General features: G+C 45.1%; 2 protein-coding genes across 3 annotated transcripts; one reads left to right on the forward strand and one right to left on the reverse strand.

The window, feature by feature from the left end:
* Window positions 1–2,422: 2,422 nt before the first annotated feature.
* Window positions 2,423–8,938, forward strand: LOC117836351 (uncharacterized). 2 transcript variants are annotated; one of them, XM_034715754.2, is made up of 13 exons: window positions 2,423–2,712; window positions 2,852–4,085; window positions 4,298–4,516; window positions 4,617–4,834; window positions 5,797–5,868; window positions 5,971–6,042; window positions 6,275–6,373; window positions 6,532–6,603; window positions 6,668–6,782; window positions 6,936–7,004; window positions 7,583–7,889; window positions 8,031–8,142; window positions 8,238–8,938. In XM_034715754.2, exons 1-13 carry the CDS (start codon window positions 2,584–2,586, stop codon window positions 8,655–8,657), a joined length of 3,138 nt encoding a protein of 1,045 aa, XP_034571645.1. In that variant the 5' UTR covers window positions 2,423–2,583; the 3' UTR covers window positions 8,658–8,938. The 2 variants fall into 2 exon arrangements, with proteins under 2 accessions (XP_034571645.1, XP_034571646.1); XM_034715755.2 differs by having other exon boundaries at window positions 4,620–4,834.
* Window positions 8,939–9,386: 448 nt separating this feature from the next.
* On the reverse strand, window positions 9,387–13,313 carry LOC117836357 (probable adenylate kinase 1, chloroplastic). The gene is made up of 4 exons (XM_034715762.2): window positions 12,868–13,313; window positions 11,958–12,098; window positions 10,474–10,746; window positions 9,387–9,905 (listed from the first exon to the last, which is right to left on the reverse strand). The coding sequence occupies exons 1-4, from the start codon at window positions 13,186–13,188 to the stop codon at window positions 9,762–9,764; spliced, it is 879 nt and encodes a 292-aa protein (XP_034571653.1). The 5' UTR covers window positions 13,189–13,313; the 3' UTR covers window positions 9,387–9,761.
* Window positions 13,314–14,582: the final 1,269 nt, after the last annotated feature.

A 14,582-nucleotide genomic window follows, 5' to 3' on the forward strand; every position in this document is an offset into this window, starting at 1 on the left:
ACTTGGGGAGATGCTTGTCGTGTAGTTTTAATCCTCTCGTAGATGTTCAATGAACTGTCCCAGTGAAACTGCAATTTCAGCCAGCAGGTTTGTGCGAACTGGCAATCAAAGAAGAGGTGATCTCTGTCCTCATCAATGAGGGCATCATAGAGGACGCAATTGAACCCTGTTTGTACATTGAAATGCCTTCTTCGCATAATAACTCTTGTATTCAGACGATCCACTACCAGTAACCATGCAAAAAATTTCAGCCGAGGCGTGCACTTGGAATGTCATAACCAAGCACGTCTGTGGGGCCTGAAAACTAGAGAATACACATTTGTAAAACTTGTTGTAGGTATATGTCATTACCCCAGATGAAGGTCCAATGGTCTCTCATGTTGGCATCATATGAAATTTCCTGCAGATAGAGATGTAATTGTTGCATTTTAAGTATAAGCTTCCTGTGAAAGTGGAAGCGTGAAAACAGTCTCTAGATCAACAGTATTCATGACATCTTTCACTGAGAGTTGGGTGTTGTTTGCAAAAGAGAAGAGCCTGGGGAATAGATCAGCTACCACATGCCAATACACCCTATAAATAACTCGTGGCCACACGCCAATACACCCTTAGTTTACGAGACCCTTCCACCACATGTATAGCAAAATGTCGTCGAACTATAGTGAAATAGCACCGAGCCATCATCTGCCGGTGCCATGCCTCGTCGTCGATCCCGATGCGATAACCGGAGAGGGACGCACCGTTCTGCTAGACTCCAAAGGCGAACGCCTCACACGCGACATCGAGGCTTTGAAGAGTAATACGAGATTTGGACTCACCTGGCAAGGGTGGATACTGTCTTCGGATCCAGATGATCGCCGCACCTTCCTCTACGACGACCCTCATACTTCGGACAAGATTGAGCTGCCACATTTGGAGACCCAGGTGCTACCGCGAAATTTTGAGTGCGCGTTGTCTGACAAACCAACAAATATTGGATGCGTAGTGGTCGTTCTTCATCCAGAAGATACATGTTTTTGGTATTGCCGCATCGGTGGACATGAGTGGATCGAATATGACTACGACGTGGGAAGCCAAAAGTATGATGCTAAAGGTTTGGTTTGCATATCTTCAGCTTAACAAAGAATACCGAACGAGTATGCTTCCATCCTTCCAAAGATATTCCAAAGCTGTCTTCTAAAGCTTTCTGGTTGCTACCTACCAATTGAAGTGCAAACCGGGATGGAGAGACACCGTAGGCGTTTCAGCTAGCGTCTTCGTCCCCACTGTATAGTTCCTTTTACATAATTTGTGTTGTATGTGTATTTCAGTACACTACATATGAGCCAATTACGCATATATCCATGTGCTAGTCCAATTGCATTGCATTGGTAAACATTAGCAACACCGATCTTGTATATCTCTATTTGACATTATATATAAGTAGCTAGTAATACGGTTTTCATTATGCACATGACTTACACACATTGCCGAGCGGAGACGTTAATGCCGTGACAAAGGGGTAAAGTATTCTTTTCGGGCACTTCTCGAGGACGGGCGGCTGCACGGCATGATTGGACAGCCGCGAGGAGCCGAGGACCGGTCGGTGACGTACCTAAACCTAGGGAGCCCCACTGTCGTCTGGTCGGACATGATCCACCAAATGTCAGGGGTATGGGGCCGTCACGGCATAGGATGGTCAGGGAGTTAGGGAGGCCATGTATGGACACATAAGCTACACCATGAATCCATCCCAATTTCAACCGACGGGACGACACATACGGGGTGATTGGTTTGTGCCCCTGCTGAGCCTGGCTCGCCCAAGTTGGCCAGGCCCGACACATGCATGGTGAGCATGATTGGTTGAGCATTTCATTCCAACTAGACTTGCTTGCATTTACATAGGGATAGTAAATTTTTATGTACGATTCATGTGCTCGCTACGCCCGCTCGAGCCAGGCTGCACGGAAACATCGATTTCTCTCATATCTACCGAGCCTGGTTGGAGGAGGCTTCTTGCACCGCACGGGCTAGGTCTTCGGACAACCAATCACGAGCAGGTTGCATCTGACGAGCATGGCTGAGATATTTACATGCAACCAATCAACATTATAAGCGATACCGTGCAAATCCAACATGCTCCGGCTCTTCATTCGCTCTCCCATACTAGTTTCTCGTTATCTTTCTTCCTCCGATCCGGAGCATCACACGACGAACATGTGTGATGATGGGTTTATTTCATCACAAATTTACTGTAGTTGACACAATATTTTTGAAAGCAACGGAATGGAATTCCTCCTGGAATAGCATGGGTTTTGAAGAAGACCACAGGTGTCGAGCACAACGATTCAAATGTACACCCTTTTTTGTGTTTTTGGATTTTGGAAAACCTGAAAACTCGAGGGGGATAATTGAGAAGTTTACCTGCTCACCGTCTCGACACCCGGAGGAACCCAACCACTGCCCTCGCGACACCGACAGGGAGAAGAGGCTCGTGCTCCTGCCGCCCGCCGCGACACGCTCCCCACGAGATCTCCGCCTCCCGTCGCGGCAGATCCACCCAGCCGCACCCCCGCCGGCGTGGTCTCCCTCTTGATACCGGAGATGGCGGGGATGGAGGCCTTCGAGGCCTACTTCCGCCGCGCGGATTTGAACCAGGACGGCCGCATCAGCGGCCAGGAGGCCGTCGCCTTCTTCCAGGGCGCCAATCTGCCGCAGCAAGTCCTCGCCCAGGTGCGCCCCCCTAAACCCTCCCTCCAATTCGCGCATTTGCACATTTCGAGCGCCCAATTTTAGGCTTGATCTCCGCAAATGGTAGTAGATCCCTCGCCCCGCGAATTCGAATGACTTGGAGTTTTTCGGATGCGCGCAGGTATGGATGCACGCCGATCAGAACAAGACTGGCTTCCTCGGCCGCCCGGAGTTCTTCAACGCGCTTCGCCTCGTCACCGTGGCGCAGAGCGGGCGTCAGCTCACGCCCGACATAGTGCAGTCGGCGCTCTATGGTCCTGCCGCGGCTAGAATCCCAGCTCCGAAGATTGCCACTGGACAGGCTCCTCCACAGATGGGTGCGGCTGGGGCTGCTAGGCCGCAGGGGAGTGCTGCGATGACGCCAACTCCAGGGCAGGTTGGAGCGGTTGCCGCCGCACCAAGGCCCCAGGGGACTGGCGTGATCCCGACTTCTACTCAAGTTAGCATGCCACAGGTGAACCCTGGAGCTGCTCCAAGACCCCAAGGGATCAATTCGATAATGCCGGCTGCGAGTCAGGGTGGTGCTCTGCAGGCAACTCAATTTGCCGGACCAAGGGCAATGCAATCGCAGCCTCCTAACATGGGATTTAATCAACAGCCCCCTTCAAGTACTGGTTTCATGCGGCCACCTCAGGTGGGAGTTCCAGCATCATCACTTCAAGCTCAAGCGCCTGGAACCAATCAAGGTCCACTTGGTGGAGGCGGCATGGGAGGATCTGTCGGTTGGCAAGGTAGTAATGTCGCCTCAGCAGGAGGCATTCCGCAAGCTACACCAGGAGTTGCTCCTTCACAGACAACACGAGGTGGATTTGGCCTAGGATTGCCTGGATCAGTGGGCATGGCTCCTGGACAGCAGGTGCAAGCAATGTCCTCATCGCCATTGCCTCCGCAGAGCAACATTGCTGTTTCACCTCAGGATTCAAAAGCTTTGGTACTGTCTGGAAATGGCTCTGCCAGTAGCTCAGGATCAAGCACAGACATCTTCTCTGCTCTTACACAGCCAAAGCCAAGCGTATCTGCACCTGCACCTCAGACAAGCTCAATTCCCAGCTCATCCAGTTTTATGTCCACACCAACTGGCTCTCAGAACCTGACTAATCTTGGACAGCTTGGTTCTTTGCAAGGTAGCAGCCAACCTCAACAGACTCAGCCTATCACCAAGCCCAATCTTCCTGTTTCAGCTGCACCTGTTGTTTCTGCTGGGGTTTCTAATTCAGCTTCCCAGTGGCCGAAAATTAGTCAATCTGACATCCAGAAGTACATGAAAGTCTTTGGGGATGTTGATAGGGACAGAGATGGCAAAATAACTGGCGTAGAAGCTCGTACTCTGTTCCTCAGTTGGCGGCTTCCAAGAGGTGGGATATTGTCACCAACTTTTCACTGCCCTAATTTTGTATTTGTTGATTACTTTTTTTGTTTCAACTTTAGTTTCAATCAATGTTATCGTACTGTTGTTTCACCTTTTCTGTTGCTGTGGTTCTTTCTTTTTTATGTGCTAAACATATCTCATAGTATGTAATACCATAGCTATGAGCTAATGCAAGTTTTATTCTTTTAACCAATTCAGAGGTCCTGAAGCAAGTGTGGGATTTGTCTGATCAAGATAATGATGGCATGCTTTCTCTGAGAGAGTTTTGCATTGCTCTTTATTTAATGGAGAGGCACCGAGCTGGAACTCCTCTGCCCCCGGCACTTCCTGACTCACTTAGGCATGATGAGACGTTGTTACGAGCTACAGGCTTGCCTTCAACAGCATATAATGGTCCATCATGGCAACAGAACCAAGGTAATGCTTGGCTTCTCGTCTGTTTCTCAGCTACCATAACCATATTGTGATATGGCATCCTGTGTTGGTCCATTGCTTACTTGCTAAATTATGTTGTCAGCAGCACAAAGAGGCCCTGGAGTACCTGGTGTGCCTACTGGTGGTGTGCGGCCACCCTTACCACCACATTTGCATTCACAGGCTGATGCTACTAGCAGATCAGGGCAGCCAAGACCTCACATTCCCGGTATGGATAATCATGTGGTAACTCAAGGAAGCAAAGATGACAGAAGCGGAATGAACACAGCTGTGCAGGAGGTGGCGGATGCTCCTAAGAAGGTATGTGGACCCATCCTTCTTTCCTCAATTGTCTGTGTTGATCATCAGTTTACAACTCCTGTTCCACTTTTATCAGGCTGACTCTGTGTTGATCGATTCAGCAAGCTGATGCACCTTTAAATTAGTTCAGCTGGTCTAAATTATTCATTAGAAGAGCTGCATACGTGTGCTTTCGATAGGTGTGATCAGGGATGGAAGTGTGAATCCATAAATAAGCTGTTTTAACGCACCCAGGGCTAAGCCTGCTATACTTTTGATCTTTTTTTGGTACCAACACCTGAGCTTAATGTCATTAGGTACATATTTAGTTCGTATCAGTTTGCACTTGTGTCACACCATCACATTAGTTAATTACACAACCATTAAGGTGTGGTGATTTTGCCCCAACCAAATTTCCACTCCATGTGTATCATATTAATTAATATATGCTCATACTCTTGCTCAGAATATTTTCCAGAGACTATTTCTTTGCATTTCTTTAGTTAGCTGTTCTCGGTAACCTTTTGATCTTTTTTTTGGTACCAACACCTGAGCTTAATGTCATTAAGTACATATTTAGTTTGTATCAGTTTGCACTTGTGTCACACCATCACATTAGTTAATTACACAACCATTAAGGTGTGGTGATTTTGCCCCAAACAAATTTCCACTCCATGTGTATCATATTAATTAATATATGCTCATACTCTTGCTCAGAATATTTTCCAGAGACTATTTCTTCGCATTTCTTTAGTTAGCTGTGCTCGGTAACCTTTTGCTCGTTGCCAAACAACTCCCTCTCAAATGGTAGAGGTTTCTGAATCGGTTCACTCATTGCAAATATTTGCTCCATGCAAGTTATGTTTTCAATTCTGTATGTACTGGCAGGTATTGCTTATGTGCTTAACGCATTTAATGCTTTCCTCTTTTACTAATTTATACATTCGAAACCATTTACCTTTTGTCTCTTTTGCATTTTGAAGGTTGAAGTGGAGAAGCAGGTCCTGGACTCGAGAGAGAAACTGGAGTTCTACCGCACAAAGATGCAAGATCTTGTAAGCACAGTTGCAATTTGAGTTTAGTTAGATATTTGATCATTGGCATTAAAAGTTGTCTTTTATCATTCTTTTAATTCCTTTATTTCCCTTATTTTGAAGGTCCTGTATAAAAGTCGGTGCGACAATAGGCTGAATGAGATCACAGAAAGGGCATCCTCTGATAAGCGTGAGGTACAGATCACTGCTTATAGTAGCCCCTTTTGAGCTGTAGTTAATGATAAATTCTTGGAGGCAGACAAATTAATATCACAGAACATTGCTTCTTTCAAGATGTGGACCAACATCGCAAAATGCAATTGCTCATTTGAGTTATTTTCAATGCTAAATGCTTGGGGACACAAATTCATAGTTGAACTTTTGTTTGTTTTCCAGCAAACTAACCTATGGTGTTAATTTAATTTAGGTGGAATCATTGGCTAAGAAATATGAAGAGAAGTACAAGCAAGTGGCAGAATTAGCTTCCAAACTGGCAGTTGAAGAAGCTGCATTTCGTGACGTTCAGGTATTTGCATTCCTGCACCTCAAAAGAAAAATCTCTTCATATATAGTTTTTTTTTTGTATTTATCATCAGCCTCATTTGCATTCCATCCCTTGATTTATGTTCTCTTCCCTCTTGATGGATTTCTGTGTCTTAAACTGGACCATGTTATTTTGTTCAGGAGAGAAAAGTTGAGCTGCATGATGCGTTAGTTAAAATGGTACAAGGCGGAAGTGTTGATGGTTTGCTTCAGGTACGCTGTAACTTTGCTAGGTACGCTTTTGTTGTATTTCTCAATAACACTGGTCCTTTCCTAGGTTCGAGCCGATCGAATCCAACATCAATTAGAAGAGATGGAGAAAGCTCTTAGTGAACGGTGCAAGCACTTTGGACTCCAATTCAAGTCGTCCGCTACTGTTGAGCTTCCTTCTGGTATCTGACTTTCCATCTTCCTGTAATTACTATTTCATTATTCCTGACTTTCCAACTTCATGTGGTCTTTATAATGCTAGCGGCTTTGTTTTGCTCCCTGTATGCAACATTGCACATCTTTTGATCACTTCTTCTCTTGTCTTTATTTGTTAGGTTGGGAACCTGGCCCACAAGAGGGAACCATCGAGTGGGATGAAGACTGGGATAAATTTGAGGATGAAGGTTAAATACTTCCATTTCATTCTTCTCTATTATTACTCAAGCGTACCTGAAGTTTGATTTATTTTCAAAGTTGGCCATATTCATGTTTATACATCAGAGTACTCTGCATGTTGTGCACAGTTTTTCAATACAGTGTCTGTCATGCTGCTGCTTACAAAATGTTTGTGCCTTTACTAATTTACAAATGGGTGTTAGCATAACATCCGTACTGGTACCTTATCTGTGAAAGATGCCATGTCTTCCACACCTGTAAACAGATACCAGCAATGTCATATCCTGAAATAAGCAACCACGACTATTTCTAAGCCTGATACATTGTGTAGTTTAGTATGATTTGTCAAATGTTAGCTATTGCAGATAAAATTCATTTCCTGTCATTTTCCTTGTTTGGGTTCCTTTTCATTGGATATATCAAGTCAGTGCCTCTAGTGAACCTTCTGTGGCTAGGACATAGTGTTGTACATAGATTTTGATGACATGATCTATTGTTAATTTGTGTCTTCTACCTGGGCAAGTTTTTTCCTTGTTTTCCCAATTTAACCTTACTGTATTCCTGATCATATCATATGGCATAGCAGGGTTTGGTATTGTTAAGGATAATGGTACGATACATGAAAACCCAGTTTCTGCTGAAAATACAAAAGTACCATCTCTTTGGGATGATGGGGATGATATGTCCCCCGTTGCATCTTCTAATGGTCATATCAAGGATGAAAGACGTTACAGTGGTGGTGACCGAGTGGCTGAGAGTGAAATAGGATATGATTTTGGTGATGATTCTGTGAGGAGCCCTGGTAGTGCTGGAAGGAGTGCCTCAGGAAGTCCATTTAAATCTTCCCGCTTTGGGATGCATGACTCATCTCCCAGCAAAAGAGAAAGCTACAGGTACTTGTTTCCACCTTTGGTTTATGCGTGTTATAGATGTTTACCTTGGTGCTTCCTAAGTGTCTCTGAAAAAGATGCTGAAGAGTGTAAATCGTATTTGTATCCCATATGTGAATAACATCAATTATTATTTTGACGCAGTGATCATGGTGGTTCTGAATCTGTTTTTGGAGACAAGTTTGCTGATGAAACTTCCTGGAACTTTGATGATCAAGATACTGACTCTGTTTGGGGTTCTACTGCACTGAACACTGTAAGCTATGCAGTTTCTTATTTCTTTCTTTAATTTTTTGGTATGTGGGTGCGTGTCTATCCCTTGCCTGTTTCTGATGAACTGTCTTAATACAGGAGACTGACCATCATGGTGGCGCACATAACTCTTTCTTTGGGTCTGAGGCAGGCTCGCCAAGTGGCGCTAGTGTATTTGGAAAGAAGAGAAGTTCGTTCTTTGATGATTCCGTCCCAAGTTCACCTGCATACACATCTGGTTTCTCACCCAAATTCGGTGAAAGCCGTGATGATAGCTCCTCTTATAACTTTGGGAGGTTTGATTCCTTCAGATCCCAAGACACTGGATTCTTCCCGCAGGAAAGTCGTTTTTCCAGGTTTGACTCCATTAGCAGCTCCAAAGGAGAGACTGTGTCAGGATTTGATGCAGGGAATAGCTCGCGGAATTTTGGCCGGTTTGACTCTTTTGATGATGCCGATCCATTCGGTTCGAGTGGACCATTTAAAGCATCTGGAAGCCGGTCTCCCCCTAAGTTCTGATATGCTTTCTGCTCTGATAGGGATTGTGTCTTGTGAGTTGATTTGTCAATACAAAGTTCTGATTCTTTGAGCGAACTCTGACATTTTGATGCCATGGATAGTCATTTTGCTTGGCATTTGTACCATTTACCTTGTGTGCAATTTTCTGGTCCAACTCGCGTACAAAGTGGACAGGTTTGGGTTATATCTTTGTTTTTTGTAATCCTTCTCTTTATCTTGTAAGTTGTAAATTACACCGAGTTTGTCTTTGTTTATATGAATTGGACGACTACTCGTGATAACCTTTTTTTTTATTATCTTCATTATACTTTTGTATAATACTACTATATGGTATGCCAATGTTGGCTCAAGACCTTGAGTAAATTGGGAAGAGGTTCAACATTCTTTATAATCTCTGACATGCCTTGTTTCTACTCCTGACGCCATTTTAGAATCAGTTACAGTGTGTGACTGTTTCACCTGTAGTCTCCCAGGTGCAATGTAGCTTCTATATTTTATCCTTCTAATTTAGCTCCTGTTATTACTTCAAAAGTGTCAATACTTGCAACCTGCATCTGCACAGAAGTTCAGAGTCATTACTGTTCATCAGGTTGACACGCGCCAGCTTTTTGCCTGAAAGGGAAATCTCTTAATGCTGTATGCCGTGTACTTCAGTTACATCGGCATGCGATTTCTGTCTGTTATAATAAAGCAGGCACCTAGTTCTCTGTTGCTTTAGATAGCATCATCTAAAAACTGGTCACCCAAAGTTTATGTATCAAGCCACGCGACACAGGAAAGAGTGTTTCAGCTATTACAACTTTGTTATAAATAGCAGCAAAATGCACTCCAAACTAGATCCCCGGACATAAATAGTTTGGAGTGCATGTCTTCATGCACTCCAAACTAGATCCCCGGACATGAATGGTAACAGCTTACAACTAACGTTACCGTTACATAGTACCGGCTAATCAAAATGCCGGCAAAAACCAAAAGCTCGCTTCTGACAAAAAAGAATAACTTCCGCAGCGAAACTAAATTATGGAGTAAGTTTGCTCTTTTCCATTATTCAAAAAATTTGCGGTATCGATTTTTCCTAGTATGCAATGGTCTGCTCCATGAGACCTATGCAGCAGCCAACTTTAACTCCTCTTGGTCTTCAAGATTTAGAACATGGAGCAGCTTTGGCCAAGATTCAGGGATCCCTCCAGGCAAGTCAAATTCCAAGAGCTTCCCCTGGTCGCGGTAGAAATCTTCTACAGGTTGAGACTGCAAAGTTCATAAAACCAAATGTTAAGTATGAAGGCATGAATTCAGTTAGATTGAACACGCCTACAAGAGCGATACTATTGTTGAAAAAAGTCAACACAATGCAAAGCATATCTTCCACTTCCAGGAACCAAATGGAACATGCTAAAACATGATATCTTCCAGGAACCAAATGGAACATGCTAAAACATGATATCTTCCAGGAACCAAATGGAACATGCTAAAACATGATATCTTCCAGGAACCAAATGGAACATGCTAAAACATGGAAACACTAAAATCTTCTCTCGTGCAAGCCAACAACTCTACAGATATCTATTATATAGGTTTGAACATCTCTCACGGCAGAATGTTTCAAGTCGTGAAATTTTACACAAACACTGAGATCCAGATATGGAAATACTGAAATACCACAAAACAAAATGACAGCAATCTCAAGGGCATAAACTGCATATAAACCTTGCAGAAAAGTATACTAACCAGAACTGCACACTCAACACTTAATGATAATACAGTGTAAATTTTGTGAATGATATAAGCAAGTACGAACTGAAAAACAGAACCATACCATGTCATTATAGATCCGAAGCCTGTTTCTGACCACCTCTTCCGTATCATCAGCTCGGGTAGTCATCTTCGACATGCAGTTATTTGGGGGTAATAATGGTGCCATGTAGATTGCTGGTAATCCATTTTCACCCTTAACATCAATGCAGGCCACATTGAAGTTCTTTCCACACTGGCTGCAAATCCTTCTGCCAAGGCACTTCTCTACTAAGACATCTTCCCTCAGTTTTAGATTAACCACCATATCGATGTCCGTAACTCCATCAAGGATTTCCTGGAAGGGGAGAGGGAATAGTTCAGACAACTGTGATGAACTGCATGTATGAACAAGTCTCTGACTATGGCATTTTATCTTGTAAGGCCTGCTAATGACACATTCTACCAGTATCAATGAGTTCAAATAGAATTATAGCAACAATGGCTGCAAAGTGTTTAAATTTGTATCAGAAAGTACTCCATTCATTTTCAGTAGGCATAGCCGCATAGGATTTTAAAAAGTCAAAGTTCATAAATTTTGACCAACAACTAGTCAAAGATATATGCGCTCAGTGTACAAAAGTTACATGAACAACACACTACTAAAAAATGAACAGAGGAAATAAGACTAACAGTTCTCAAGAGCTGACATACAGTCACAAACATTGTACTTGAAAAAACTAAGCACAGTAGTCATGCAATCATGCCTCTAGATATATTACTACAGATATAGAGAAGCAGCAAATTTTTTCGACAAAAAGAATGCAGACTATCACAGTGCCACACTGGTTGAGTGAGAGCAGAAACGTTTGACCTATCTGGATGGTATTGTATTGCATTATTAACAGCACTACCAAGCAGCAGGAAATATTAAGCATTCAAGAGCACTACCAAGCAGCAGAAAATATTAAGCATTCAAAGAGTGATAAGATCAATGAGTTCAATGATTACTGAAAGGAACATACCAGAAAAAGTGGCTCAACGGAAGCAGAGAAATTTTATGGGTGTGATCTAATCTAAGGGCCATAGGCCAGATCACGTGCAGCAGATAGGATTGTTGAATTGTTGCGGACTTGCGGTCATATGGATAATATTAGTTAGTTGATTAGATTGGTTTTTACTAGATGGATTTGTTAGGAGTAGATTAGATCTCTTCTTAGCAATCAAGTAAACCTCTCTACACAACGAGAGAGGTGTCAATCGCAGGAAAGCAAGAAACAATCAATCCAGTTGCCCTCCTGTGTTCATCCCTCTCGTCTATGATCTAGACACTCTCATCCCTAACCAATTCCACCTGGCCATCCTCCTGGTGGGATTTAACCTTGTCACGGACAATGGCCATGACAAGAAACATGAACTATTTTGTACTGCATCATATTAGTTGCATAACCAAGCAGCAGGAAAACATTGAGCACTCAAGAGTCAAGAGTGATCAGAACAATTGAGTTCAATAGTTACTAAAAGGAACAAATAAGAAGCAATTGCTCATGGCATGTAAAAGATTCGCACCGCTTGTTTTACTGTTCGTGGAAAACCATCAAGAATAAATCCTGATTCTCCTTGGTCTTCTCCTTTCTTGAGCCTTTTGGACAATAGATTGAAGATAATCTCATCAGAAACCAATTTCCCCTGATTAACAATTTCAGCAAGCTGCAGGAGAAAAGCTGACCACATTACTTCCAAAGCGAAAAAAATAAAAGGATAATCAGATAACAACCCATACATGCTTGCAATCAGTGACATATGAATTTACCAATATATGGTAAGTAGTGAATGGAGAATCACTAGGGTGAGTATTTACAATCAAGTAGTTAACATGAATTGAACACAGCAAAATTAGAGTAAAAAGTAGCCACACACTTCCAGCTGAACTGCAACTTAAAGTATTAGGGCAAGTTTCTTTTCTGAATTGCTATAGCTCTCCAATTAGAACACAGAAACGAATAGACAATGTGTAACATTAGCACATATCACTAAATATTATTGCACCAGCCACCAGGGAAGCAACAACAAACCCCTAACAGCTCTATCTAGACTAGTTTTGTGCGTAAGTTGTTTGATGTCCCAGCTCAAAATAAAGGCTCAGATACAGCAACAATATTGAGCTCAAGACTGTTCATGTAAGCCTCAATTAGCAATCACTAGGCAAGACAAATTCCAGCAGTGCTGTTCAGATCCAACACCAATTTCACTCCCTCTCGATCTGGAAACCATTTGTACCCAAAAGGTTAAGAGTAAGGCCACTTCGCGACAATTGTGCTGCTGATCCGCACTACGGAGCCCAAAGGAAACCACAATCTCCAATTATATAAGCTCAAGCCTGTCGCTGATCCACTCGACTAAAGCGAAATCCAGATCAGCGCAGCGCAAAACAGGCCGATCTGGACTCTCGAGAGACGGAGAGGAGGCTCAGTCTCACCTGCGCAGCAAGGGGCCCGGTGGAGGCGAGCTCGTCACGAACAAGGTCCCCGGTTGCGATGTGGGGCACGCCGAGGAGGCGCGAGAGGCGGCTCGCGTAGGTGCCCTTGCCCACGCCGGGGCAGCCCAGGAACACCCACTGCACGTTCCTCTCCGCCGCCGGGAGCCCCCTCATCCTCTCCGCCGCGAACGGGAACCCCTTCTGCGCCGCCGCCGCGGAAGGCGCCTGCTCCTGCGCCAGCGACGCCATGCGCCTCCTGGCCACCGCCGTCGCCGCGCCACCGGAGGCGGCTGCCCGGAGGAGCCTCTGCACGGCCGCCATGGGATCGAGCGGAGCGAGGCGCGGGGGCGGAGGGCGGGGGTTTAGGGTTCGGCCCTGACCGTTTCGGCCGCGTATTTGTACGCGCGGCAGAGATGCGACGGGAGGAGAGGGGGAGGAGGGAGCCTTGGAGAAGAAGGTGGGCGGGCTCGCGGCGGGAGGCGTGGAACGTGTCTACGCTGAGACGGTGGATCGGTCGGTCCCACTCGACGGTAGCGACGATGCGGCGGGCGAAGCTGGCGCGTGGGTGGGACGGGTCCATGGCGCGTTGGTGGCCGCATGCCAGCCGGTCCGCGCGACCGCGCTGCACGTCAGGCCAATGTACTGGTGTCATCTAATAGACGATCTCATGCATTAACATGTAATCTTGACACGATTCAACAGGTAACATGTATAATGGGTTATCTTATAAGTTGTCTGGTAGTGGTATATAATTCCTCAATTTGTGCATAAGAAAAATAAAATATTATGAGTTGCATGGCAACAATAACTCGTATAATGGTTGTTAAGTTGTCTCGTAGTCCTACAATTTAGCTCATGAGGTGGTTGTTTCGCGAAGCAACGACCTCTTTCTCTCTCCTCGCTCTCTCTCCTCCACATCATCAAAAATCCTACGTGGCACTGCATGAGACAACCTATGAGACCGCTAACGTGTAGCAATGTACTTGCCCTCAGGTTCTTCACTCTTCACACGCCAGTGGGCCTTTGCTTCGCAAATCGCATCTTGCGGTTGCGCCGACTGCCGAAGCGAGCCTGGGGAATATTCTTCTCACGGGTCCATTTCAATTTTCGCGCCATGGTTTATATTAGGAAAAAATCATCTCGACGTCTCTCAACTATTACTCAACTTCTAAACTCCTTTGTTTTTTCCCTCGCTCGTTTTGATGGTGGTATTACATGACGCGGTAGTAGGCTCATGGCTTTCTTCTTCCTCTCTCTTCCTCCTCCCTCCCTTTTCTTCCTTGTGCCTTTCTTCATGAGTGGCTCGCTCACTCGAGGTCTCCGCTCAAACCGGTTGTCGCAATGCTCGTGTCTGCGTTGGTTGCCGGATCTGGCCTCAAGCCGGTTGCGCCGGTGGCCACGTAACTGCCAGGGCCTGGCCGTCCCAACCTCCTCACACCCTAGGCCACCACCAAGGTCAGATGAGCTCGGATCTGACTTGTGCCACTCAAGAGGGGGAAGGAAGAGAATGATGAAGGCCTAGCCACTAGGGCCACGTAGCCATCGGGGTCCGGCCGTCCTCCTCACAGCTTCATATTCAGTCCGCGCAGGGTAGCCACAACTCGATCTAAGGGTCGATGCTACTCGATGCCGTGGCGATCGGTTTTGTGAATAGCTCGGAGGCGTCAAGGAGGAGCGATCGAGGATCCCCGACGTACGACGTTTGTTCGGCCTCC

The sequence above is a fragment of the Setaria viridis genome, chromosome 9 (genome assembly GCF_005286985.2).
Source record: "Setaria viridis chromosome 9, Setaria_viridis_v4.0, whole genome shotgun sequence".
NCBI lineage: Eukaryota > Viridiplantae > Streptophyta > Magnoliopsida > Poales > Poaceae > Setaria > Setaria viridis.

Excerpts from the sequence above, each read along its gene's own strand:
- LOC117836357 (XM_034715762.2), bottom strand. The coding sequence starts at position 13,188 with ATGGCGGCCGTGCAGAGGCTCCTCCGGGCAGCCGCCTCCGGTGGCGCG. Across the intron at positions 12,099-12,867 it reads CCGGGCCCCTTGCTGCGCAG|CTTGCTGAAATTGTTAATCA; the intron begins GTGAGACTGAGC and ends TTTCTCCTGCAG. Across the intron at positions 10,747-11,957 it reads CACGAACAGTAAAACAAGCG|GAAATCCTTGATGGAGTTAC; the intron begins GTGCGAATCTTT and ends CTCCCCTTCCAG.
- LOC117836351 (XM_034715754.2), top strand. The coding sequence starts at position 2,584 with ATGGCGGGGATGGAGGCCTTCGAGGCCTACTTCCGCCGCGCGGATTTG. Across the intron at positions 5,869-5,970 it reads GCACAAAGATGCAAGATCTT|GTCCTGTATAAAAGTCGGTG; the intron begins GTAAGCACAGTT and ends CTTATTTTGAAG. Across the intron at positions 6,783-6,935 it reads TACTGTTGAGCTTCCTTCTG|GTTGGGAACCTGGCCCACAA; the intron begins GTATCTGACTTT and ends TTTATTTGTTAG.